Genomic DNA, 27,628 nt, shown 5'->3' with positions numbered 1-27,628 from the left:
AATGCATACATATGTTTCATTTTTAAATAATCCTGTGTATTTGCAAAGAAATCTTATTGCTACTAACTAGCAATAATTAAGTTTAAATCAATGAACATATTATTTAGTATTAGAAATATATTTCAATTTTCATAAAATTTAAAAGGTTTGGAAGTTACCGTTTTACAGAACTCAGATCAAATTTGTAGTTAATAATCTACTATAATTACTGTATTCGCGCGGCAAATCATTTGATAGTAATAACAAATTATATGTAAGAGTAACAAATAATGATTTGTTATGCCATCCATAACTCTCCAGTTTTGCAGGTCCTGATTCCTTTGAATACAAACAGACAGATGCTGAATAACAAATTTTAAACAGTAGATCCCCTTGTTGTAATTTATCGAAGCACGGGTATACACATCCCTATAATTGGCAGCTCCAAAAATCTAAAAATAGTAGTGGTACTTGATAAAAAAATGCAAAGGAACTAAGGTAAAATTGTATTTAGTATTGTTATAATAGCATATACGTGTACGTAGACCATCAACGTGTATCATAGTTTCTTGCATACATAATCATTAAAACAATTCATGGACAATAGAAATGTATCTTAGCTGTCTTTACAGCCATTTACGCTATAAACGTTTTGTAATTTACTAAAGGGAAACGTTTCATGAATGAGACAGTGGAACATAAATAATGACATATTGAAATAAGTATCTATATGTTTCTCTTATTAATACATTTTAAGGATAATTTTTAGTATTTTTAATAAGTGGGAAGCATAATATGGATACTGTTGTTGATTCCTCGTTCCTGTTTCTGACCTGCTGCTTCACCTGCCAGTTTCAATTTATATTACAATCAGGCGTTATGGAACAAAAATACACACATATACATATATATATATATATGTGTGTGTATTTTTGACGGTAGACATCATGCCGATACGAAATTATAATGTTAAATTTCTGGCATTTCTTGTGTTATTTAAAATTAAACCATGAGTATCCTACAATATGATATATATCTTTGTGTACAAAAAAAACACAAAATGTCGTATAAATAGAACATTGTCGGTTCTAATAGAATTTTTTTTAAAGTTTATGGGTTGTGTGAAGTGATTAACTATCGTAATTTATTGTAAACAGTATATGAAGTTACAGCAGGCATTTACCGCATCCCGTTGGGAAACTATCTGAAAACTATCTGAAATAAACAAACAATTATAATGAAACACATGGAATGTACACAAATATAAATAGGCTTTCAAAGGTGTAAAATATATTATTTCAATAATCAGATAAAACATCAATATAATACGAAGTTATCAATTTCATGAATATTTAACTCCCTGAAAGTATCAACAGTCATCAGCGCGCATATAACATATCCATCTTCTTACACCATTGATTTTCATAATAAACAATGTGAATATCAAGCCAATATAAACATAAGTGATTGAATATAACAATGTACGATACGTTATATGTATAGTTAACACGTTCAATCCGCTTATCCCATCAGTGGGCCGTAAACGGCATTCTTGAGAGACGACGTGTGCATCACCAGTAGATCAGAATGTCCGGAATTACTAGGTGATTTACATACATGTGGACCAATTAGCAGATACATGAAAATGGACATCGGGTTGAACATGTTAAATGAATAAATATTGTATATATGTATGTGAATATTCAGATTATCGCTAAATTATTTTTTATAGGAAATACAATAAGAATAGTAGGTACTAATACTGATCATAACGATAATAAAAATCATAATGACAGTAATAACAACAAGAGTATGTATAACGTTCACGAAATATGATCAAATGTGCATCTGTTTTGTGTATATAATGTATGACAATCACATCAACAAGATTTCCAAATACAAAGTTTCATGACACATAATTCCACGAGGAATTATAAAAACAATTAAGTAGCAATATGAGTGCTATCGATGTTGATTGAAGTTTTGTAGTTAACTTTGACTAATTGTAAGAAACTTTGCATCTGAATTCAGCTAATGTTTGATATACATATACGAAACAAAAATGTGTTCAACAGTGTTTTAGAACATTTATTTATATTGTGATAAATATTCTTTAAAAGATACCTCAAAATATTTAAGAACTGGATATTTTACTGCACTTAATTTTACATTGACTTAATATAAAAAGGAAATCTTCAAGAAAATTGTATGATAGAATAAAAATATATTTAACTGTTATTACTAGAAAATTAGTAAATCCGATGTATCATATCATCAATCATAACATGTGCATCATTATAAGTGCCAACACCTTTCGATACATATAAAAAAAAAGAAAACTTTCATATCATACAATTTTTTAATAATTTGTATGTACACGTGTACCAACTAAAAATGAATACTTACAGTTTATGTTCCTTGATGGAAGGTTTAACTTTCTGTATTCGATTGTGAATAGGGGTAGTTTTGATAGCCCGTTGGAAAAGATGGATTTTGCTGGCCAGCTTGTGGTTGTGAGGTAGATCCAGCTCCCGCAGGTGCATAATAACTTACCGGAGTTGAACCAGGATTTATTGTCGGATAATTACCATAAGCTTGTGGAAATGCATTAGGAGCTGCGCCCGTTGGTCCTGATTGACCTTGCATATTTTGCTGCATTTGTTGTTGAGCTATTTGATTGTTTTGCATTCCCAACTGAAAAATTTATTGTATTACTTTAACGTGTCTTTAATGTTCTTTTTTGTGTTCAGCATTTAATATACCTTTCCCGCTTTCATTTGAGCTTCTATAGCTTCGGCTTCCTTTATTTTACCAATACTTCTGTAGTATTCTGCCCACTGTGCACTATAATCTGCTTGACCTCCATTTTGAGTAGCTCCTACTTGTTGTGTTGGTTGTTGCTGCTGAGCTGGCCCAGGAGTACCAGGTGCTGGAGCATTAGGTTGATTTTGTGCGTTTCCTATAAACAAAGATATTCAAGAAAATATGTTCAAATTTTATGCATATTAGGTAAGACTCAGTACCTAGTACTTCACCTGATTGTGGATTGTGTTCTGGCTTTCCTTGTTTTGCTTGTTGCTCTATCATGTCTGCTTCTCTATGCATACCTAATGATCTATAATATTCTGCCCATTGAGCACTGTAATCTGGTTGTCCTGTTTGTGGATTTACTTGAACAGGTGCTTGATTAGCTGCATCTGTAATAACAGATAATTGCATACTTGACTTTTAAGTGTTTCTACAGTTTTAAAGTAAAATAAAAATCGAGATACTTGTGTCCGCAGTTTGAGGTTGATTTGGCCATGCTTGATAGGCTGTCCCTGCATTCCAGGTGGGATTATATCCTATTGCCCCCTGTGCTCCCGTAAACGATGGGTTAGCGGGTGCCTTGTTTTAATTTATGCATAATTAATACAATAATAATAATACATATTATTTTTCTTATACATGTTTACCAATTATATCATCAAATATTTACCATGCCCAGTTTTTCACTGAATATTCGTTTTGCATGCTCCACCTGTTCGGGGTTACCTCGAATTATGAAAATTTTTTCATTTTCATTGCTCTGATTTCTCCTATCTAATTCACAATGCGCTCCAGTTTGTTGATTTATTTGTTTAATAGTTTCACCACCTATAATAATCAGAATAAGCAATTACTTTATTCAATTCTTTATGTTTCGAATTTAATAGAAACTTACCTTTTCCAATAATAATACCACATTTGGATGATGGAACGGTAAATGTTGTCTCTACTTTATCTTGCATTGGTCCTCCTTGACGTCTATCCCATCCACCATACTCATTTGGATTACGATTACCACCAAATCCATTGCCTCGTGGACCACTAGTTCTTGCACCCATGTTACCACCACCTCTACCATCATCTCTTCTCTAACAATAACATTTAAAAATAAAACAATTTACCCAATTGTTATAGATTGAAATAACATTAACTAGTATGATGTGTCTCTGATATTATTTACCATTACGCTGTCAATGAGTTCTTGAATACGTTGACGTACTTGTTCTACAGCTTGATGTTTCCCAGATAGTATGCATTTTCTGTCTCCGGGACCGTCTTCTCTTCCTTGTTGAAACTGAACTCTTGCACCAGTTTCTGCCTGTATTTTTTTTATCATATCTCCGCCCTTACCAATAACAACGCCCACTGCTGCCCTTGGAACAAGTACCTAACACAGATACATATATTTACATTTCTAAATATTTTTTCGCACATACATCATTCGTACGTCGTTTATCTGTAAAAAATATATTTTAACCTCCACTCCATCGGTGGTTCCAGAACCATGATTAAAACTATTCTCATTTGAATAATTCCCACTCCTCTCGCTACTTCTTGAACCTCTATGAAACATCTGTATTTCTTTTTCAGCTATTAATTCATACACTAATTGTTTGGCATAGTCAACCTTTTGTGGATCACCAGTTATCCTATGTAAACAGAGCCATACGTAACTTCCAGTACTATGTGCTACTCATTTATGTTTGCAAAATAATTTTGGATATCAATTAATAAATACCAAAGCGAAAACTCTTAATGTTACTACCTTAAAGGCTTTTCTTGTTCTTGAGATGGTCCTTCTTGAATAACAACCATTTTCGCTCCAGACTTTTCTTGAAGTTGCTTTATCGTTTCTCCTCCCTTCCCAATAATTAAGCCAACCTTAGGCCCAGGTATCATTATTTCCACTAATCCTGGATGTCCTCCCATCATTCCACTACCACCACTTCCACTCATATTCATATCAGCAATTCCTTCTGTTCTACTTCTTTGATTGACGATTGACAGTACCAGTTCTTTAGCTCGACTGAAACACAGAATTTAAGTGTGTGATATGACATTGAACTTTTTCTTCTTAATTCAAATATACTCTATTAATGTACAATAATGTAATGTAAATGTAATTTGTTTGCAATACATAATGTAATGTCTACCGTGTGCCAAAATAGGAATAACTTATAAATGTTACATTATTTTTTTGTCGAACAACAAAGAATTATTCCTTCAGTGTATAATAAAATTAAATTTCATGTTAAAATATCATAGGCTTAATCATAAGCAGATTCAAATAAATAAAAAATTCAATTTTCTTCCTGTTGCGAATAACACGTCCCCATGCATATCCTATCCTCCTTCCTTCCTTCTTTCACCATACCCTATTGAAAGCAAAAAACTATTAGTAGGTAAGTACAAAATTATTAAATTAAAAGCCATAACGTATTGATAAGGTCTCAACGATAAATGTTTAGAAGCATATGTCAAGTATGAGCCCGCTATTCACATCCAGGAGCTAAATAAAGATTCTGTAAAACAGTTAACAATTTCAATACGCGAAAGCATATAACTTACATTGAAGACACGAATGTTAATATGAACTGATAGCATATGAAGTACTAGACACATGTAAACTATTACTGGTACTATTTGTGCTTGAAACATATTTTCTAATGGATATACTTGGTGTAGATAAAGCACTGTAATCTTAAATTAATGCCACAATGTGATTTTTAAACCCATATTAAAATAAATAGTTGATACTTTCAGGTGTTTCTATCAGCGATATAACAGTAGAAGTGTATGGATATTCTGTTATTTGAGTAAATTAGAATCTAAAAATTTCCTATAGATACATGAGATACAAGGAGGATAGCAGTTCGTTTTTTGCACATATGTATAATAGTAAACATGTACATACATATTTATATGTATGCACATATAGTTCGTATATGGACAATATGTATATACAATGCATGTATGCATACATTGTACATAAGTATACGTACAAATGTGAAATATATATTTTTCTTCGTGTAATGTAATTAATAAATAAAGCTACTTGCTGTAGCGCCAGAAAATAATCCTTTCCTCTAGGAAAAAGTTTGTAAAGTGAAAATTGCATTGCACACAATATAATTAAAATTAACAAAATAAGAAGGGAAAAACAAGTTACTTGACAGCTTCTCTTGAGCCAGTTAATGTGCAAACACGTTCAGGTAGCCCACCACTTTCGGGTGCCATCTGTATTTTACATCCTGTTTCACTTTGTAATCTTGTTATTTGTTCTCCACCTCTGCCAATTACTGTAAATATATCATTCTAAATTAATAACACGCAAAATAAAAGTTAATACTAATTTAATACTCATAAATAATATCAATCTGTTTTATACAGTATGAAATAAAGGGGTATAACCAAATAAGGAGGTCAAAAATGCCCTTAAACCGAATAGGACTTGTTGTAGACCATTCAATAGTTTACCAAGAAAAAACAATTTGTATCAATTTTCAACTTTCGACCAAGAGAGGAGTAACAGGGAAAATTCGGATTATCAGTTTTTCCTTTATTTTCCCTATTTAATGACATGCAAAAAGTCTGCAAAAAATCTGATAGATGGTAGTTACCGGGATATGTGTTGGAAAATATTTGTCGATATTTTTAAATGCTAAAAAGTGTTAAAAAGTGTGTATTCTTAATTGGAGTGTTAAAGGCACTAGATTTATCTTTTCATAATACCGACATATTATCATAAGTATTACTCTTACATTTTCGAGATTTTTTGGTGGATTGCGTCGTCGTTATAATAATCAAAAACCAATTTTTTCGACGTTTCTTCCGTGAAAAAGTAGAAAGCTTCGCGAGAAGTAAGAAGAATTCTTTAACACATGCCCCCGGTAACTACGATCTGTCCGACTTTTTACAGAATTTTTGGATGTTATTAATTAAATTCTTTTTTCTGGATCAGCTATTGAATTGTTCATAACAAATCCAATTCAGTCAAACAGTAGTTTTAACGCTTTTATCCAACTGCACCCTTTAAGTACATAATTTTTCCTCAAGTAGAATACATAAATAGTAAATTATTTCAGTGAATACTTATATTTAACAATACGTCTTTATATACAATAAACACTTGTAACTTTTTGTTACTTACTTAGACCAACCATCTTATCTGGAACTCTGATATCTTCATTACAAATACCTCCTACATTCCCGATTGGTCCTGAAGATCCTGCTTGACTTGCTCTACCACTCTGACTACTTGAATCTCCTAATGAATTACCTCCTGGGGGACCACGAAGTCCTATTAGCGAGTCTGTTACTAATGATGCCATTTTCTTAGCTTCTGGTTCTGAAATGATAGTTTGACTGTTACTGATAAGTTCAAGATCATTTTTAACGAATATTGTGTACATCATTACTTGATATTACAAAAGGTTTTTCATATATAAAAATTATTATTACACTTATACTTTTCATAATTGTTAAGTATTCAATACACTTAATTTTGTTTTTACACCATAGATATGTTCCCGAAATCTCCGCGTAAAAAAACGTGTAAAAAACACACCATGCACATAAAAAACATTGAGGATTGTCTTCAGATCATGAAAATCAATACAAATACAATAAACCAGTTAAAAATTTCTTTTTCATTACGTGCAATTTCCTAGAAAGATAAGTACGAATGTTTTTTCTTGGAATTCAAATTCAGTGAAAAGTTTTAAAAAGTTATATTCATCAAAACTGTGTTAGATCAAAACAAATTGTACAAAAAGGGAATTTAATTTTTGTCCAGACTGTGCTAAATCAAAATCATATAAAAACAGAATTAAATATATATTAAACTAAATATTTATTTTAAACACAAAAAGTGTATCTTCACCTGATCCATCTTCAAGAGGACGTTTCAGTTTTGTATCCGGATTGGTTTGAGCACCTGCCGGATTGATCTTTGCAGCTATCTAAAAATGAACGATATTCACATTACAAATACCAACAAGTTAATAATTATACCATGTACACTGCTGAACAAAATATGTGTTCACCCTATTCTTGCCTCTCAGAAGATATTACAAAAAATATCATTCCCATCTGTACCATTATGTTCTGTGGCATGGGTCACAATAAGAAAATCCTAAAGTCGTTTAACTATCATTTGAATTTAAAAGTGTAAGTAAAAGTTTAAGTCTGATTTCTAAAACATATTCAAAACATACAAGAATAAGTAAAAAAGTATGCCAAACATATATGTTAAATGCATAAGAACATTAAATACATTTATAAAGTAATGTAAACAATAAATTAAAAGTTTAATCAATTTCTCATTTGTAATTTTCCTGTTACTTAATTCTATACTTTTATACCTTCATTCTGTAATTTTACAAAGGATAAGTACATCTACTTATGACAATAATTATGAAACAAGTGTATATTCTATAGCACTTATATTTTATGGACACTTCTTTTATAATACTATATTTACTTTCCTTCATCTATTGTTACAATGGGAGGCATTTTAACTTTTGGCTTGTAACTGTATTGAAAGCAATGAAACTGTATTGTTCTATACATATCAAAGAAATTTGTATAGACTGAAAATTTTAAATAAAGACAAATTCATTACTGGTATTATGATTTATATCATGGATTATTATAGCATAGATGGATATATTATTTTTTGTTATATATTCAAAGACATAAATGTACGGATGATACAATAAATATCATTATTATCATTACTATTTTTTGTAACGTTTGTTGAGAGGCAGAACTAAGGTGAACAACAATCAAAATACAATCAAATAAAAACTTCAATAAGGTTCAATGTAATTCTTTGTATCTTTTTGAATTTACTAAAATGTTTAATCGAAGAAAAATATCTTGTTTTATATATTTGCATTCATAACTTAATCTATAAAAGTTAAATTTTATAAATATTCACACTATAATCATCACTCAACTGTATTTTAAATCAAATAATGAAACACTACAATGCATTGTTTTAACAATTAAGATATAGTCAAGCAAAAAAGAATTTATATTCCTCTTAGAATAATCAAAACGTTTGTAAAGTATGTGCATACAGCTGCATGAGTATAAACAATCCACTTTAGATGACATAAAAATAATATAATAAATGTAGATTTCTATACATCGAAAATATATTAACGAATGTTCAAGTAAAAATCACTTCACTCTATTTAGAATATTCTAAGAGAATTAACGAAACGCTGTGATATAAACTAATTATTTTAAAATGATCAAACCTATCAAACTAAGTTTTTGATAATATAAGTTGATGTACGGTTTATGCAGATGTAAAATATAGTATAATCTATGTAAAAAGCTTTAATAAGCACGTAATTAATGTTACATTACTATAATATATTAAGTTACTTGTTTCGCACGTTGCAAAGCTGCCGCAAACGCAGAGCTTTGGCTAAAATTTTGAGGCGGAGCAACCGCTGAATAGTCACTCATGATGGAACATGAAGCAGCAATACCAATGAAACTATTCCAATATTTCTTTCTGTAAACTACTCTTAATAACCGCTGTTACGTAAATTCACTCTAATACGTAACGCTTGGAACGTATTCCATACAAAATGTAAATATTTCAATGTAATGCTTTGAAAGTACACAATAGTACAAAGCACAAGTTTACGTGTGAAAAAACTGTGCTTTTACAGAAAGAACAGCACAGCGCAAGCGTCGGTCATAGAATATATCGTTCTGAAGATTGGAAATCATTTCAAATATCTATAATATGGTTGATTCATGCCATGGAGGATAGAGGGAAGGACATGGACCTAAGTAGGTCCATGGGGAAGGAGGACGACACTGATCTATATACTATATAGATCAGTGAAGGACGATCGAAGCCTAATTCCTCTAGAGTCTAGAAAAATGACCGTTGTTGCATCCAAATTTGAGGAAAATATTAATCAAAGAATTGGGTTGGTACCCGTGGAGCGCCATCCGCTCTGCTTGTTATTTTAAATTTGTAAAGGAGAACTTCTTTTAAACTCCAATTTCTTATTTTATTAATATAGATTTAAACATTAACAAACAACTCAATTTAAATGAAATATAATTTAAATTAACACAAGGAAATAGAATACAATTATTTGTATTAAATACAAGTTTACTTTTAGACGTTAGAATCAAGTTCTTAATTGAATATCATTTTGATTTTTCGTGAGTTTTTATACATGATGTTTTCTTGTTTTTTTGACAACAAATTTTATGAATAAAATCTTTAACAACTAATTTAATTGGACAATTTGATCTTTTAAACGAGCGTTTCATCTATTAATCTATTCTATGAACAATTCCTTAGCAACTAATTAATAAACATTATATTTTGACATTTAATCAATTAATTATAAGAGTTAAATTTAGCGCCTTTAAAGGAACATACAGTATACATTATATATAGATGGCGCTCTAAATCAAACCAATGATACAGGTGAATACGTAACACCACCCCCGTTATTATAAAAATGTTTTATATTTGATAAAAAAACTTTAAAATTTCTAAAATTATAATTCAAATAACTCCATTTAATAATAACTTAATTGATGAAACACATAAAAATCTTAAACTACTATTCAACTTAACAAATTTAATCCGCCTTAATCTGCTGCTAAGTTTATTAATATGAACAATTTTTGTTCTATTATTTCTTATGAGTATTTCAACATTATAATCATTAAATTTTCGTACAATTTTATATGGTCTTACCCATGGAAGATGAAATTTAGAAGTTCTCGGTTCTTTTAATAAATAAACATCGTGTCAATTTCAAAATTTTGCAGATTTATATTTTTGTCATAATAATTTTTACTTTTTTCTTTCGCTTTTCGTAAATTTTCCGCAGCTATTGCTTGAGTGATTATCATTTTTGTAAATAAATTGTCCAAATAATTATTAAAGGTACCTTGGGTATTACAGTTGTGGGTCTACGTACATGTATTATGTGTGCAGTTTGCGTTTTCTCAGGAATGATTTAATTTTACCAGGTATGTTCACTATTTTGTAAGTTTTATTATTAACATACAATATTATTCCAGTCATATTTATTTAAATGTAAAACTTTTGCTTTAAATATTTATATTTCATCATCTATCTAAGTTTGTATCTTACATGTATAAATCCTGAAGATTTGAGACCCCTTCCCTGTAAAATAACAAAGATTATTTTATTAATTAATTATCAAAAATTACGACAAAATCAACAGTCCACCCAGTTATTGTTTGTCTCTTACCTCTTGATGTACAACAGTGTAAATAGTAATTATGTGTTTGTACTTTTGACCAGCACCAGTTTTACATGAAAATAAACAATTGTTTATTGTATTTGTATTATTTTCACTGCACAAATTAATGTTTATTTCGTGTGGCGGATCGTGTAACTTACTTGTCTATAAACAAAGTGCAAACATATCCACTGAATTTTATGTTCCGTCACCGACGAGGTATAGAAGGTATCAGAAGGTCAGAATAGCCCATAGCCTATATCGTCTACATATCACTACATATCCTACATATCACCCATATACATAATATATATAATAGACTGCGCAGTGCGCGGTGCGCGGTCTTATGGTAGGAATGAAGTCTGCATTAGTCGGCGGCACTGGTCGGCATTAGAAAGAGAGGACAATAACTGGAGTCTAGGGATGAATCGATGCGAGTAAATACGAGTACACCCACGAGCAACTCGGCTTCCACTAGGGGAAAAGCGGAGTAGAAGAAGTCTACTCCTACCACTTGGTAAATTTATTCCAGGTACTGAAATAAATGTTAAATTGAGTGATAATTTGGCATAAATTTCAATAATTCTCAAAACCAGGTGGTAGGAGGTCTTTTCCTTAATTCGTTACTTTTTCCCCACAAGTTGTATCGTTGATATATGTTCGTTAATATCTCGTTAACGAAGCCGCACCAAACATTTTCGTTAAGGAAAAAGTGGTTTCAAATCACCCCAGCAACTCCTCATTACCCGGAAGAGAGGCACTTTTGAGACACCCTGTATAGGGTATATGTAATTACAGTTTATACACCATACGATTTGGCGCCAAATTTCGTGTCACCAGTGCCACCAAACCGCACTGCCGAAAATATCAGTACAATAAAACTCGCCCTCGTTCAGTTCATTTCGTTTAGCCGAATGCAAATTTTGCACTGCACTGGGGCAGTTTTTGTTCGTCGAATACGATACAAAAGTTGCATGCTAATCGTGCAACACAACCGAATACGATTATTGCACTGCACTGGGGCAGAAAGCATCATCCAAATGTGCGGCACCGAAAAAGTTGGCACTCAGTGCGCACCAGTGCGGGTTCCCGAATTCGCTATTAGAAGGATAGATTGGTTGGTCTAGATATTTTTGGGGCATGACAAATATACCATTTTCATTAACAAATATATTTTTGTAATTGTAAGTCGAATAATTTGCAAGATACATATTAAAGGAAATGTGGTTTTCACTCCCCGATTTGAGGGCTGTTTTCACCTCCTAGATCTGAATTTCAGCAGCTAAAAAAATACATGTAATATATTTTTTAATATATTATCCATGTACCAAATTACATAAAAATTAGTGTTTTATATTTTAATGATATCCCTTGTTAGATTTGTTGCTCCATTACAAGAAGGGTGGTCCATCAAGCTTGTTTCTTATTGTTACCTCGCATATCACGTACAAATTCACTAAATTCCAAACGAAAACAAAATCTACTACGGGTCGTAAGACTAGAGACCTCAGGTTTATTCGGTAGTGTTTATGTTGCGAGGTTATCGCGGGCCGGGTCGATCATTGGATTGAAACGACCGCCCTAGGATAGCTAGTTCTATCCTGAAAAGGAAATTCAGGGACGAAACTAGCAAATCGGCGTTGGACGCACATAATCGTTGACAGGTTCGCAGCATGGTGCGAGAGCGCCCTGTCCTATTTACCTTTGACGAGCGCATTTCTTATATTTTCATTCCGAAACAGGTAGAATTATTACTTTTCTGTAGAATGTATAGACTATAAATGAGATAAAGAGAATGTTTTAAACCTGAACTATTAAGCAAACAAAATTAAATAATAACCGTTTATTTTCAATTGCAACTTATTAAAAGAGTTCTCAATTTGACTACTAACACTCGGGTAGTCGGAATGATGTATGCAATTACATATTTCGATTGTCGGAAAACTGCTGAATGATACTTACCTTTTTGATGTAAATGATACATGTATATGTCAATCGGTAAAAATCGATAAAGAATGTGCTTTGTAGAAAAATGACAAGGAAATTGTAAATATTTACAGTACGTTTTATTACACAAAATAGACATGGAAAGGTTTCTACCTTTTATCCCATATATTCAATATTTTGAAAATAAATGTTTTTTAAAAACATTTTTCATAAATTTAACATTTCTTTATTTTACATTTGTCTTGAAATTAAAATATCGTGCTTTCTACTTACAGTACTAAGAGTGATACGCTTTGAATTTAAACACAGATTATAAAATTAAATCTAATAATTAAAATAACACAGAAAGAATTATAATTTGTAGAGATTCCCAAATAAATGAAGAAACGTAATTCCCGTCATTGACTAATTTTGTACGTTACACGTGTAAGGCGTCATCTGGATAAAGCAGAGCTTGCTTCTGACTTTCCACTTACAGCAGACTGTAAACTCATCATCGACCCTCTAGAAAAATAAAGAAACAGAAATAGTTATGTAAATTATATCAATCATTGTGTGGGTAATATAAGGTTAAAAATACCTATAGTGAACCGATGGCAATGTCTCATAAAAGTACATCAACTGCGCTTTGTGACCACTTATGGATGGAAGAAACTCTCCTTGGTCATCTTGATTATACCACTGCAACACATATATTCCTGCTTCTTGCATTATATGAGATCCCTGAAACAAAATATACCAAATCAAGTACACTCTCTATAACAGCTCTGTCACTCGGTTTGGTAACGAGTTGCTACCGCGTGGGTCATGAATGTCGATGGGTAGGACACCTCGTGTGCTACGAGTCGTAAAACGAGTGGAAAATAATCATATTAAATACAGATCGTATAAAGTGGCTGTATAATCCTTGTCAATATGTATAACGCGATTGTAAATTAATGCGTTGTGCGGCGACACCTATTGATATTGTACTTAGGGTCTAGGGTTGCTAACCGTGCTTTTTTTGGAAAGGAAAGTCCTTTAATCAGCTTTCCTGTCCTTGTCCTTTTATAAGTTTAGAAGAAAATGCCAAATGTCCTTTATTTCGAAATTAAAATGTGTCGAATTCAATGAGTTTTAAATTCCTGCAACATCAGCATACTGTGACAGAATTTTTAGTGTCATGTCAACTAAATGGAGAAATGAACGAAACAGGTGTTCGGTTGAACTTATAAAAAATAAATTATTTAAATATTTTAATTTGAAAGAAAGTTGTTCCGAATTTTCCGAAAAAATAAAAAGTGATGCACATTTCCTCAAGTCTGCCAAAAATCAGAACAAATATAATGTAAAAAATTAAAAAGTTTACTTTAGCTGTAGGTTTAAAAGTTTCAAGTACTTTTTGAAGTTTTTCTACATTTTTGAATTAACATTTTTAAAATTGAATTCTAATGATTATTCAAATAATGCATCTTTTGTGTTTAATATGTCGATATATTATTACCTAAATTATGAAAGTAAAACTTTTTTCGATTGTTTTCGGAGTTTTAAGAAATTGTTCATTCACATGAATATTAATTCTAAAATTGTATTCCAATAATTAACAATAATAATAAAAAAGGAATTAATATAAATATATTTTGTAGTGAGGTAATGATAAAAAGAAAAAGATTGTCGATTAACTGTAGTCCATTCACTGATGGGGTAACTGTAACAATGAATGCTGAAGAATACATACAAAATAATTCCTTTGAAACAAATTCAATCCCTATTATTGAATCAGTTGGAGACTGGATCCAACATTCATGAACAAGTGACGAACTTTAAGTCCATTTAATTGTAACTGTTATTAAATTTAAATTTTATCAATATAATTAAAATGTAATTTTACTCAAGTATTCAGAGATGTTTTTAAAAAGAATAAATATAGATCCTGTCATTAATATTTCAGAAAAGTAATTTTAGTTTTAATTTCCCGAAATCGAGTTAAATGAATTACATAATAGTACTACACAGGTGCCACCCCTTGTTAACGTAATCCCTCCTCTCGTTTCATACTGACTACATCGTATTTCAAGTTCAATAAAATCTTTGACATCAAGAACAGAAAGTAATATATTTAACATGGAATAGTTCTCACAAGTCAACCTGTTCTTGAATTTCATTACTATGTAGTTTAGCTACTAATACTACGATATTTTTCAGCGATACTACGGACGGCAAATTAGGTCAAGTTTAAATATCAATAAGTATCCATGTTTGCCTCTGTAAGAGGCACTGATTGTAAGTACTCTCTTTCATTCCACCTGGGCTCCGTACTGCCACTTAAAATATTTTAACTAATATAATCTGGGTCATACGGTAGATACAATTACCTGAATACTTTCACCGTCATGACAAAGAATGTTGGGTTGCACTTTAACGAAGTGTCCCTTTACTTCTTCAGTTTCTAGTACTTCAGCAGCTTCATTTGCCAGAGATTCTGAAGAACCTGTAAACATTAATTATTGCATTATGAAGAATTAGATAGTAAAAGGGTTTTCTGTATAATTAAAGGTGTACTATAATACTTTTCTATATGTACCTGAAGAAAGAATTTGCTTGTTGTCATCATTAGCTTGATACAACACAGTAAATATCACATTATGTCGCATTACATCAAAGTCCCATGTTAAAACTGACCCTCGATCGTTGGAATGTATTATTATGCGATGTATTTGTCCGCGACTTAGGCTAATGGAATGGTATAAACTTTGTTCATGTTCAGTGGATGTGTTCTCTAAGTCCATTTTGTAAAGATGTTTCGGTACAAGTCCTCCTTCGTTAATATAAACCTGACATCAGAAAAAATATAATTACATTTATGATGGAATAATATAACATAATTGTAATACAATAATATAAAGAATGCATCTAATTTTCGAGCGGTCATGCTGGTGGATTTTCCCACCATACAACACTGTTTGCGTACTTTGGAAACTGAATTGAGGCTCTGCCTGGGTCCATTTTCAGAACCTGTTGAGTAACTTTTTCTGATTATAACTTCTAATATAACAATTCTTAATATTAATTATAACTTTTAACATATTACATAACTATATTAAATGATATTTTTATTATTGTAAAAAGTAACTTTAAATGTATTATAGAAGGTACCTACTACAAAATTATAGAAAAAGCTAAAACATGTACAGGTTCCTCTCGATTATCGTCTGGCTTGTCGTACGCGTTTATTGTCCAGGCGTTATCCCCACCACTGAGGGAGGTGGAGGCCATGAAATCTGTCAAGCGCATACTTTATTGCACCTCCGCTTTTGTTGCCGAGGCTTGTGCTTCGGACAAAAAACGAATTTAGGAGGGTCTGAAGCATTTCTCTCTATATGATTATTGTCCCGGCGCAGACCCGAGTTCGGGATGATAATCGAGAGAAGTCTGTAGTCTGTATGTGTCAGAAGTCCCTGTATCATTTCAGTATTCCATTCCTTGCTAGCGAAACCGGGGAAATAATGTATGCATGAATCGATACAAGTAAATACAAGTACATTACTCGATAGCTTTTTTTCGATACCCAGTACTTTTGGTATTGATACATACGGTTGCGATACCACGTAGGTATCGAAAAAAGTACTCGTATCGAATGGAGCCCAGTCAGCCAGACCTGCTCTAAACATATATTACTAGATTCTGCTGTAGACCCGATGTGCAGATTTGCTGCAAATGTGCTAGACGGTCTGCTACAGCAGTACTGACAGTAAACTAGCAGCAGCAATATAATAGGCCTGGTGTCATGATGTAACGTCAGAAATTGAAGAGAGCTCTAATATTCTGACGGCAGCTTCACCTCACAAATGCAGTAAAACTGCGCAATTTACTTTATTACATTTTAAATCGATTATATTTTATCTAAATGCAGCTGCAATCGATATTTAAGTATTTAAATGATTATTTAATATTAAATCACAAAATTAAATGTCAACAAATATTAATAATATATGCTAATGAAATATTAACTTTTCTGTATTACTGAAGTTTATATTGTTCGTATTTTATCGCTTATAATAAGAAATAAGTATATGTAAATATTTCACTGTGAAATAATACATATTTACATTTTATGCAATAATACATACACGTATACTCGTAATATATATACTCGTAATGTTGAAAAACATAGCTGAAGCTCCTACTCTACTTCCACCGTGCTCATACCAAGCATATCTCTACACCTGTCTCTGTGTGCGCTGCCCTGTGCTGCCCCTTCGGATTTTTCCGCAAATAATCCACGTTTCAAATTCACATGGTCATTTCTTTCATTTGAAAATATTGTTATTGAGTAGAAATAAGCTTAACGACATTTTCTTATAAATATTAGTGTTCACGGTACACTATATGTATACATAAACCATTAGACTGAATTGAAGTAAGCATCGAATATATTGTTTATTAACATTACGCTACACCTTTTTTTGTTATGTTTGCAGGCAAATAATTTTCAAATGTGTGGGAACCGATGAGAAGGAAGAAAGAGTTGGTGACTGAGCAATGTGTCAAGAACCACAGATGACAACATTGAGGAGGTCATCGACTGTTTTATATATAAAACAATCTGGATAATTCCCTCTGAACTATGAAGGACAGGAAAGCGGCAGGAAACGACGGAATTCCAAACGAAGTGTGGAGATATGGAGGGGAAGAAGGAGAAGAATGGGCGTGGAAATGCTGTAACAGAGTATGGAAGGGAGAAGGTTGGCCGGAAGGGTAGAAGGAGGGGGTAATAGTTAAGAAGGGAGAAGGGAAAAAGGTAGGGGAGTATAGGGGGGTCACGCTTATGTCAACAGTGGGTAAGACCTACACAACGGTGCTGGCGAAAAGGTTAAGAAAAGAAATGGAAGAAAAGGAAATGATACCACCGAACCAAATGGGCTTTAGGAAAGGGATGGGAACAATGGATGTAGGGATTTTATACGGATGCGGGTAATAAAACAGTTGGAACGCAACAAATTATGATAACTGAAACTATATTTAATATAAGAACTATAGCATAAAACAACAAAACAACAAAACGACTACATTACAACACACGACAAACGACTAATCTACGACAACGACTGACAACTCGACTTTTATCCAACAGACTGACTCGAAACCACGCACTCTGCCCTCTCTTAAGCATCCACACCTACAACACACACCCAAGCCTTGCATCCCTCGCTCTCGAACTACGCAACCATTCCTAGAAATTCCAATCACCCAATATCCAGTCTAAACAGTCACACGAAACTCTTCTGCACGAAGCTAAACAAATCTCACTCTCACTTTGCTCTCGGAAATCTTTCACGCTCGGCTACAAACATACCCACGACCGATCCATGCTACATTCATCCACATACCACATAGATAATATATATGTGACGAATCTACGTTATAAACGGGCAATTGGAAAAAGAAAGAGGGAAATTAATAGCGCTTTTCGTAGACCCAAAGGCGGCATTTGATTCGGTAGACAGAAAGAGGGGGTGAGAGAAGGGTTAAGGAAAAGGATAGAGGAGGTGTTATGGGCAACGAAGGGCAGAGTAAGGGGAGGGGGTGAGGGAGAGATGTCAGACGTCTTTTGGACGGCGAGGGGGATTAGGCAAGGGTGTTCTCTGAGCCTGTACCAGTATAATCTGTCGACGGCGGATATGGAGGAGAAAATTAGGAAAGGGAAAAAGGGTGGATATATTGGGTGGTATATATCGGGAGGAAGGAAGTATACATACTAGCATACGCAGATGATGTGCTACTTGGGGAAGTGGAGGAGCATATGGAGGACATTTGGACGAAAAGAAACTCACACTAAACGAAGGAAAATCGAAAGTGATGAGGTTTAGGAGAGGAGGGGGGAAGGTGGAAAAAGACAATATGGAGATGGAAAGGGAAGAAACATGAAGACGTATAGGAATACAATTACCTGGGATATCGCTGATGCGCAATGGTCAAAGCAAAGCTTATGTAAGGGAAAGGGTGAGGACGGCAGGGGTCGTAATGAAATGGGTATGGGGAATAGGGAAGGACTGGGAGAGAAGAATATGGCTGTGGGACGCTAGTGTGGACAGTCCTGGCATACGGAGTGGAGATATGGGGTTGGAAGGAATGGAGGGAGATGGAGGCTCTATAGGAAAGGTATCTGAGGTGGACACTAGGAGTGGATTGGTGTACACCAGGATACATGGTGAGGGAAGAGACTCAGAGATACAAGCTGAGCACAAGAGCTGGGGAAAGAACATGGGGACTCGAAAGAAAACTATGGGAAGGGAGGGGAAACGAACTAACAAGGAACTGTTGGGAGTAATTGACGATGAGGGAGGGGGAAGAAAGGGAGTCGTCAAGTTGGAAGAAGGAGAGAAGGGGATTTCTTAGAGAAAGAGGGGTAGGAATGGAAGAAATGAAGAGAAGAGGGAGTCGGGAGAGATGGAAGATGAAAAAATAGAAGAGGTAGACAAATACATGAGAAGGAAAGATGGGAGAGAATAAGAGAGTCGAAATACAACGGGTGGTATAGAGTAGTGAAGGGAGCTGGGGTTCCAGACTATCTCAAAAAAGGGTGGGCGGAGGTAAGATGGAGTAGGGTAGCAAGATTTCAGGGGGGGAAGGGGCAATCGCCCCCCTCCAGAGAAGAGCCCTTCCCTTAAACACCTATAGGGGAGGGCAATGGGCGGGGCTGGCCGCGATCATACCGAGCGTTCCCGATGCCAGCCCTACGCCAAGGGGGGTTTTTAGTGGGTGAAATCCCACATTGGCCGTCTCCGCCCCCCGCGGAGGCGGTGCACCTTTTCAAGGTTTTCCCCCCGTAAAAAAAAGGGTAGTAAGATTTCGAGTAGGGAACGAAGTGAATGAAGCGAGGTATGCAGAAGGAAAGATAGAGACTTGAGAACACGTGTGGGAGTGGTGCAGACAAGGAGGAGAGAGGACAGTAGGTTGACAGGAGAGTGAGAGAGATACTAGGAGACGAGGGAGAGGGGGAGAAGTGGAGGAAAGAGCTGGAAAAGTTGAGAAAGGAGGTGAGACAGGAGGGGGACTGAAAAAGAGAGGGAAGGGGGAGTGAAAAGGGAAGAAAGGAATGAAAGAATGAACGAATGGAAGGATTGTAGAACATCTACGCTTGATTCTATATAATGTATTATATTTTTTAAAAAAATATAATACATTCTATAGAATCAAGCGTAGATGTAAGTATAAGATAAACGAGCAAGCAAAAGAGAGAGAAAGAGATGGGAAGAGTGGAAAAGCGGATAAGGGCGACGAAGCTGATAGCGATTAAGTAAAATAAGGTAGAGTGAGAGATAGTCGATAAGAAATAGAAATCATTGGAACCCTATAGGGAAATCAATAAACAATTACAATATTGGAAACAAAATATTTTTTGCAAATATAGAAGAAATATTCATTTAATATTGGAAACAAAATATTTTTTTCCGAATATACAAGAAATATTTATATTTTATTATGAAAACATATCTTTCTCCAAATATAGAGTAGATATTCATTTACTATTAGAAAGAAAATATTTCTTCTGAATATACAAGAAATATTTGTTTCCACTCACTTTTCAATACTGATTATTGCTGATTTGATCTGAAATTTGGAGGAAAGTGAGATATAATAATTTAACACATAAATGTGGTCCGAGTCTGTGCACGTGCGCAACACTTCTTTATGGTAAGAATCTTCACGGTCGGTGAAGTCGATCGGGGCTGGTCGCGGTAATGTGGCAATCATGTGGATCAGCAGAGACGGTACAACTTTTGAAGGTTTTACACCCGTTAAAAGACGGTCGGTGAAGGGTATAGGTATTTCTTCCAATTGATTCTATCGTGTTGTCATAGCTTACTTATGTAGTACAATATATTTAAATTCGATTTGCTTGAGTCATTATGTAGCGAACCCCATATATGCATTGAAAAATCATCTCTGTAAGAGAAGGTCCACACGGCTCATTCAGGAAGCAGCTTGTCCAGTAATCCGTAAGTCACGAGTTCGAAGCCCCACAGGTAGCGAAAAATTTCCGAAGCCGAAAGTGTTTAATAGAGTAGGGGGGGGGGATAATCACGGAGAAGACTAATTTCGGATACGTGAAACGACGTATAAAAATTATTTTAATTTTTTTAAACATTCTTTTTACACTTTCAGTATTTATTTGCTATTATCTAAATATTCAACTCATATTTTTTAAACGTTTCTTTTATAGTCTATGAATATTTAGTTTATATTTTTTAAATATTTATTTTATATTTACTGTATATGTATACAATATTTGGATTCAATATTTATTTCAAATTAAAAAGTATGGCTAAAAAAATTTTTTTTCAATATTTGAAAAACATATTTAACTAATATTATTGTGCTACTAGGGTAGCATACTTCGATGAAAATTTCAAACACGAGTTTCAAATATTTTGGCACACCATAAAATAGAAATGAATGAATTAAATTTGTGAAGTCAGTGGAGAAAACTCGAAATCATATTCTCCTTGTGCGTCAAAAATTGAATAAGCCAGATGTACTTTACATCTCCTTTCGTTCCTTGATGGATTTGAGTACATAGAGATCGTTCTACTGTGCTAACTCTTTGCGGTCGTAATTGCCTCGAATGTATTTTACATTTACTGTATATGTATACAATATTTGGATTCAATATTTATTTCATATTAAAAAGTATGGCTAAAAAAATTTTTTTTCAATATTTGAAAAACATATTTAACTAATATTATTGTGCTACTAGGGTAGCATACTTCGATGAAAATTTCAAACACGAGTTTCAAATATTTTGGCACACCATAAAATAGAAATGAATGAATTAAATTTGTGAAGTCAGTGGAGAAAACTCGAAATCATATTCTCCTTGTGCGTCAAAAATTGAATAAGCCAGATGTACTTTACATCTCCTTTCGTTCCTTGATGGATTTGAGTACATAGAGATCGTTCTACTGTGCTAACTCTTTGCGGTCGTAATTGCCTCGAATGTAGGCTTGTTTCTAGTCAGAATTATCTCTCATTGAATAATGTGACATGTAAATGAATTAAGCAAACTTATGTGAATTAAACAAGTATTATAGTTTTATAGTGGTTTAAATATTTAAAAACTGTAATGTCTTTTTTATTTAAGAATTACAATTATAACTTCTAAGTTTTCATTTATGGTATGTTTGGAGCTATTTTTAAACGTGGAGGCTTCAAAATATCTCCTGTATTCTTGTAATGTGTTGACATAGACCAACATTCAACATGTTTGATGCCGTGGTGATTCGATCAAAATGGGTCAGAAATAATGTCAGACACTGTAGTCAAATTTTTTAATAAGATACTGTTTCCTTATATTAGAAGTGCTACATGCAATAAAAAAAATACGGAATATCTTCTCTGTCTCTGCACTAATTTTTAACTGTTTTATAACACATATATCGCAATATATTCATAAAATATAAACAATCAACTATTTTACTAAAATTTCTATTAATCTTGATTATCACAAAAGCAGAACGAAACACCACATATCACTACAGCTTTAAACACATAAAACAAAGATAGAAAAATCCTTACGTCAATAGGAGTTGCGTCGAAAATATAAAATCTTCGAGGTACCATATCATAAACCTCGCAGATATTGGCCTATTCGTTAAAATACATTATTGTTCAACATGAAATTCAGTCTGTGCAATAGTATACATATGTAGACTATAATATGCACGTGTTTCTACTTGAGATGAAAAATATATAGCAAAGTTATTTCTTAATTTTACATATGAAGGATACTATTGTTAGCTATAATCATCTAATAAATATACATTTTCAACTATTGTTAGAATTACGGGGTTTAGAAAAATAAAATTGCAATTTTTATACTAATGATATAATAGGTAATATTGGTTATCCTTACCTCACATGATCCTCCCAAAAATTCGGGTATAATTTCGGAGCTAATGTACTCTGTCAGGCTGCCTGGACCTTCCTCTTGATAGTTCGTGCCACAATAAAATATAAATTTCTTTCTTGTATTTTCATCTGTGTGAGATAATGATAAAAGTTAAAACACTTTTAAAGAAATTCATAGTGCAACGAATATTATCTACGATTTTACAAGACTTAATGCATTCTTACTTATAAATGTACTAATAAGTGTCCATAGAATGGGAAAGCATCTTGGAGCTCGCATAAAGACAACTCTTCCCATGGTTTCTGGATAATTTATTTCAACAATTTCAATAATACGTAGCAAAGCCTACAACAAAAAATGATTACAAACAATTTTACTTTTAATAAAGTGTCTCTGGGTTCACAAATCAGATGAATACAGATCGTAATACTTCTGAAATATGTGGTCAATATTGTAGTATGAAAGGCTGATACATTTAATTTAAACGTTTCAAGTATTTTCATTTTCTACTGTTCACGTTGAACATACAGGGACCTCGTGATTATTGACTGATTGTTGATCCACGATTATTGTCCAGGTGTCATCCTTACGACGGTGGGGGGGGGGCGTGGAATCAGTGATACCCAGGGATGAAAAAAGTAGCATTTGTGTGAAAGCGCTCCTATACCGGGACGAGAAGTGTTACCCCTGTACGACCGACGGCCCGCTAACAGGCCTACAACCGCTCCCACTTTTATGATCACCGTTACGTAGTAGAGTAACGAAAGCCCAAATCCCGATACCATTCCCATTCTATTTATAGACAAGGGTCGCACCAAGCGCTAAGCTTACGACTACGAATGTGTCGAACGTAGGAAATTTTTCTTTTCTTTTAATTTAGCAAGTTTGACCTATTTGAATAATACTTGTTGAAGTCGAAATATCATTTTTATGACATAGAAAATAATAAATAAATTCCTGTTTTCAAATTTCTCAAAAATAATTCAATGAAATTTTGTTTACTGTTTGCCTACTGAAATAATTAAAAATTATACTAAATGTGGGAATATATCGGATCATAGTTGTGAAAATATAACGACGCATTGTTTGTTACAATCAAGCGTTCGTTAAGATTAAATGATATTTAATTTTACTTAAACTGAATTTCAATTTTTCGAGATTAGTGTATTTTATTGTATGTTGCATTACAACAATTTAATGCCCTCCACGCCAACAAAATTATTTATATCTGATTGTGAGTTACAAATGTGTAAGATGGCTATATTTTCAGCGTAATGTAATAATTTCTACAATAATATATACGTTAATGAACGTCCTTTCATAGCTTTCGTCTATTAATATTGTACCTTATTTTTTAATATTGCAAAATTAGATGTAAGGATGTTATGACCGCGCTAGGGTTGCGGGTTGCGGAAGTCACCCAACGGTACAAGTTTATGACGATAAATAATGATTTTGTTAAATAATAATTAATAATTATAATAATAGTTTAATAAGAAATAAGTTCTTTAACTTTGTTTAATTTTAATTTTGTTTTATTTAAAATATATATTTTCTATAAAACATTTATAATAAACCACAGTTAAATCCACTATGTTTGTTTTTAATGCACAATTTCACATTTATAGATTCAGTTCATAATTTTTATTATTTTATTTTTTTCTAATTTTGTTTCTTTTATTTATTGCATTACATTAAATTTGTTGCGCTTTTGTTTGAATTTTCAAGTTTATTATTAAAAATTAGGTATGAATAATTTATTGAATGTTATCTCCAAACACTGAGACAGCTAAATTAATCACTAGGACATGCCGTAAATAACGTAAATTCCATCCAATAACTCGGCCAAATGAACGCTTTTAGAATTTTTAAATATTAAAAAAAGTGCCGCTTTTTAAGCGGTAATAGGAGCAGTTGTAGAGCGACTCTGTTGTGAAATCACTTTTGTTACTCGGAACGGTATCTGAGTTATGAACAACCGCTCCTGCACGAGCCGGTTTGCTTATTTTACGCTCCCTGGATTATGGTAAGCGCCAGACAGGTAACCGGGACGCGCTTCTAAAACCCAAGTAAGCGGTTGTAGTATCAATTTACAGATAGCAATCAACAGGGGGTAGCGTTTCGCAGAAAGTAACGGACGGTAGATACTTCGAGCGCTTCTATTACTTAAGCGATTTGACGCTTTGGACCCTAAACTGAGTGGCGCTACTGCGTAAAGAGCGCTTACATACCGTTTCGCAACGAGCGCTTCGTTACTTTTTTCATCCCTGGAGATGCCAGAATCGTGGGTCACTTTACTCCCACCACTCTCCCAATCCGACGTACCGGCATCCCCCACTGTACATCGATCATGCTGGTACACACAAGCATATCCCAAATCCCAGCCCTGTTCGTCATGTGCGCTGGCCGTTCGAGTCTTTACGCCGACAGTCAGTACGTCACTCGGCAACGTAAACAATGAGGAAACCTTGGAGACCCTTGTCGAATCTGAATTCTCACTGCGGCGAAAATTCACGTTTTCGACGCGATGCCCGGAAACCTAAGCGCGTGAGCAACACTCAGGAAACCCTGTTTGAATCCCAATGCGGCGGTTTTACTTTTTATTTTTAATTATTTTGTAATTTCACTTTGTAACCTCTCAGTAAAATAAAAAACTTAAAAATATTCATTTATGAGGTATTTAAAAAGAAGAAAATAAATGTTTCCACTTCAGTATTTTAATTTTTTTATACAGGGTGTCCTAAAACTGTCTTCCGACCCGGAAATGGGGCACTCGGGGGGTGAATTGGAACAACTTTTTCCTTAACAGCAATGTAATCTGAGGCTTCGTTACCGAGATATTAAGGAAAAACCGTGACCAATCAGAGCGCGAGTTTGCCAGCCGTGTTCCCGCGCTAGCGGTGGCAACGCGCTACGCTTGTATTACGAAGCTCCAAACAAGTAGGTCAGTATGCATCGCAGCAAACTGCGTATGATAGCCAATTAAAAAGACGTAACAAATAAAATCATACTTTTTATCATCTGCCGTTTGTTATTTAATGAGATTAATGAATGAAACGTAAATGTAGGCAAATTATGTGCAACGTAAAAAGACGAATGCACAATTACTTTTTTGTAAATTCCTTTTTACGAATTTGTAAAGGTAATGTATTTTTTATTAAAGGCACGTATTTTTTTTAGTATTCCGTCAAATATCTCGGAAATTATTAGAAATATAAAAACCATATAATTTGCAATATTGTGCTTGTTTTGATATTGAATGTAGCTATATCATTGAATTCCAGAATAATCCCTTTCTTTAAATAATCTTTCGCCGACTCCTGACAGTGCGCGGTGCAGGTAAATCCAAAAAAAATTCTCCTGTATTCGTTGAACTCTTTTCCGTAAATCATTGACACTTTGATATAGCTTTTAATCTCATTGAAATAGTCTGGAGTGTTAGCGATACGGTCTGGGTTAGTCGACCGTAATAGTGGAGCGCCCGGTTCTTTTACCTGAACCGGGGCGCACCTCTGTCTTCAATAGGTTACTGCTACGTTAATATGAACCGCATCACCCTACCGATAGGCTTATTTTACGGAAAAGAGTTTAACGAATACCGTTTTTATGTTTCTAATAATTTCCTAGATATTTGACGGAATACTAAAAAAAAATACGTATGAAATATTTTCATGAGAACTACAATTTCAGAGAATTGTAATAAAATTGGCGATTGTCAATTCTGTTGTGAGTTCACGGTTGCTACGAGGCCGAAGATTTTAAGCCATAAATAACCGAAAATTCCACTCCAGCCTCTACAAGGGTGGTCGTCCAGGGCCAAGCAGCGTCAACTCACACGTGTCGGTGAAATTTTTTCCCTGCTTCTCGAGGAAAACAATGTACATTGTACTTTCCAACTCGAAGCAACGGGTACGTTGGTGGTCCTCTTTATTTCGGATCTTTTCAAACCGATGCTCGTGATGTCTGTTTCCTATCTCGAAGCAGTGGGTACCCTGGTAATAAATTAACGGGCTACGGCGCCTTGGAGAACTGCGCGACGGTTCTTCCCTTGCACTTCTGCAAAGCACATGTTATCCTAGAACCGTTGGTTTCGTTTTACCTAAATGTTGTCGTGGTGGGAGTGAACTCACAATGTAACGATAGGAAACTACTTGGGGGTAGAGGAAGCCCTTTCGGAAAAATTCTGTCAGTCGGTTAGCAATCGGGCGACAGAGATGTTCAGTTCACGGGAGTATTACGCAATGGTATGGTGGTACGTACACAATAACGGATATGTGGGTGTTGCTGTGCAAGTGTTTGGTTACGTAAAACATCTGGAAAATTGAAAACAATCGGTCCTTTCTGGGGCCACGAATTTTCCTAACGTAGTAACAACACGTTGGATTAAAAATACATTAAGTGATTGTGTCGGGTGATCAGTGTTAGTGGTCGTGCAGTGAAGCGAGTACGTATTCTGTGGAATAACTAGGACGCACTTGACGTTACAACCCTTAACTTCGGCTGGTGAGGTATACCTGCGATCACCTGCGTACTGGGCGCTACCTTACCATAAACCGTTCCGTCCGTTGATGACCAGAATCGGTTCAATGATCTAGTGACACAGGTTTGCAAAATCCAGGTGAATTTCCGAAAGGGTGAGTTCTAATCAATTTATTGCTGATTATTATTTTCTTAATTTAACGCAAGCTATGGTTTATTTCCGGCGATAATTCTGCAAGTTTCTGTACCTAACTTTTTCTTCGGG

General features: G+C 33.9%; 2 protein-coding genes across 4 annotated transcripts; both read right to left on the bottom strand.

The window, feature by feature from the left end:
• Positions 1 to 1,050: 1,050 nt before the first annotated feature.
• Positions 1,051 to 9,401, bottom strand: LOC107189439 (far upstream element-binding protein 1). 3 transcript variants are annotated; one of them, XM_015577970.1, is made up of 14 exons: positions 9,184 to 9,401; positions 7,670 to 7,748; positions 6,938 to 7,135; positions 5,957 to 6,086; positions 4,553 to 4,813; positions 4,265 to 4,436; positions 3,968 to 4,174; positions 3,683 to 3,875; positions 3,458 to 3,615; positions 3,252 to 3,366; positions 3,003 to 3,170; positions 2,742 to 2,938; positions 2,386 to 2,673; positions 1,051 to 1,194 (listed from the first exon to the last, which is right to left on the bottom strand). In XM_015577970.1, the coding sequence occupies exons 1-13, from the start codon at positions 9,265 to 9,267 to the stop codon at positions 2,410 to 2,412; spliced, it is 2,226 nt and encodes a 741-aa protein (XP_015433456.1). In that variant the 5' UTR covers positions 9,268 to 9,401; the 3' UTR covers positions 1,051 to 1,194; positions 2,386 to 2,409. The 3 variants fall into 3 exon arrangements, with proteins under 3 accessions (XP_015433456.1, XP_015433455.1, XP_015433457.1); XM_015577969.1 differs by having other exon boundaries at positions 3,003 to 3,176; positions 9,184 to 9,400; XM_015577971.1 differs by having other exon boundaries at positions 3,015 to 3,176; positions 9,184 to 9,399.
• Positions 9,402 to 13,391: 3,990 nt separating this feature from the next.
• Positions 13,392 to 23,229, bottom strand: LOC107189429 (SEC14-like protein 5; the record flags this gene model as incomplete). The annotated part of the gene is made up of 7 exons (XM_015577959.1): positions 13,392 to 13,496; positions 13,573 to 13,715; positions 15,347 to 15,462; positions 15,556 to 15,805; positions 22,551 to 22,619; positions 22,888 to 23,012; positions 23,109 to 23,229. Coding segments are annotated over 7 exons (894 nt in total), but the record flags the coding sequence as incomplete, so codon positions are not given.
• Between the last annotated feature and the right edge of the window lie 4,399 nt (positions 23,230 to 27,628).

This window comes from Dufourea novaeangliae, unplaced genomic scaffold, assembly GCF_001272555.1.
Source record: "Dufourea novaeangliae isolate 0120121106 unplaced genomic scaffold, ASM127255v1 scaffold148, whole genome shotgun sequence".
Lineage (NCBI taxonomy): Eukaryota > Metazoa > Arthropoda > Insecta > Hymenoptera > Halictidae > Dufourea > Dufourea novaeangliae.
This window is presented reverse-complemented; position numbering and strand designations above follow the sequence as displayed.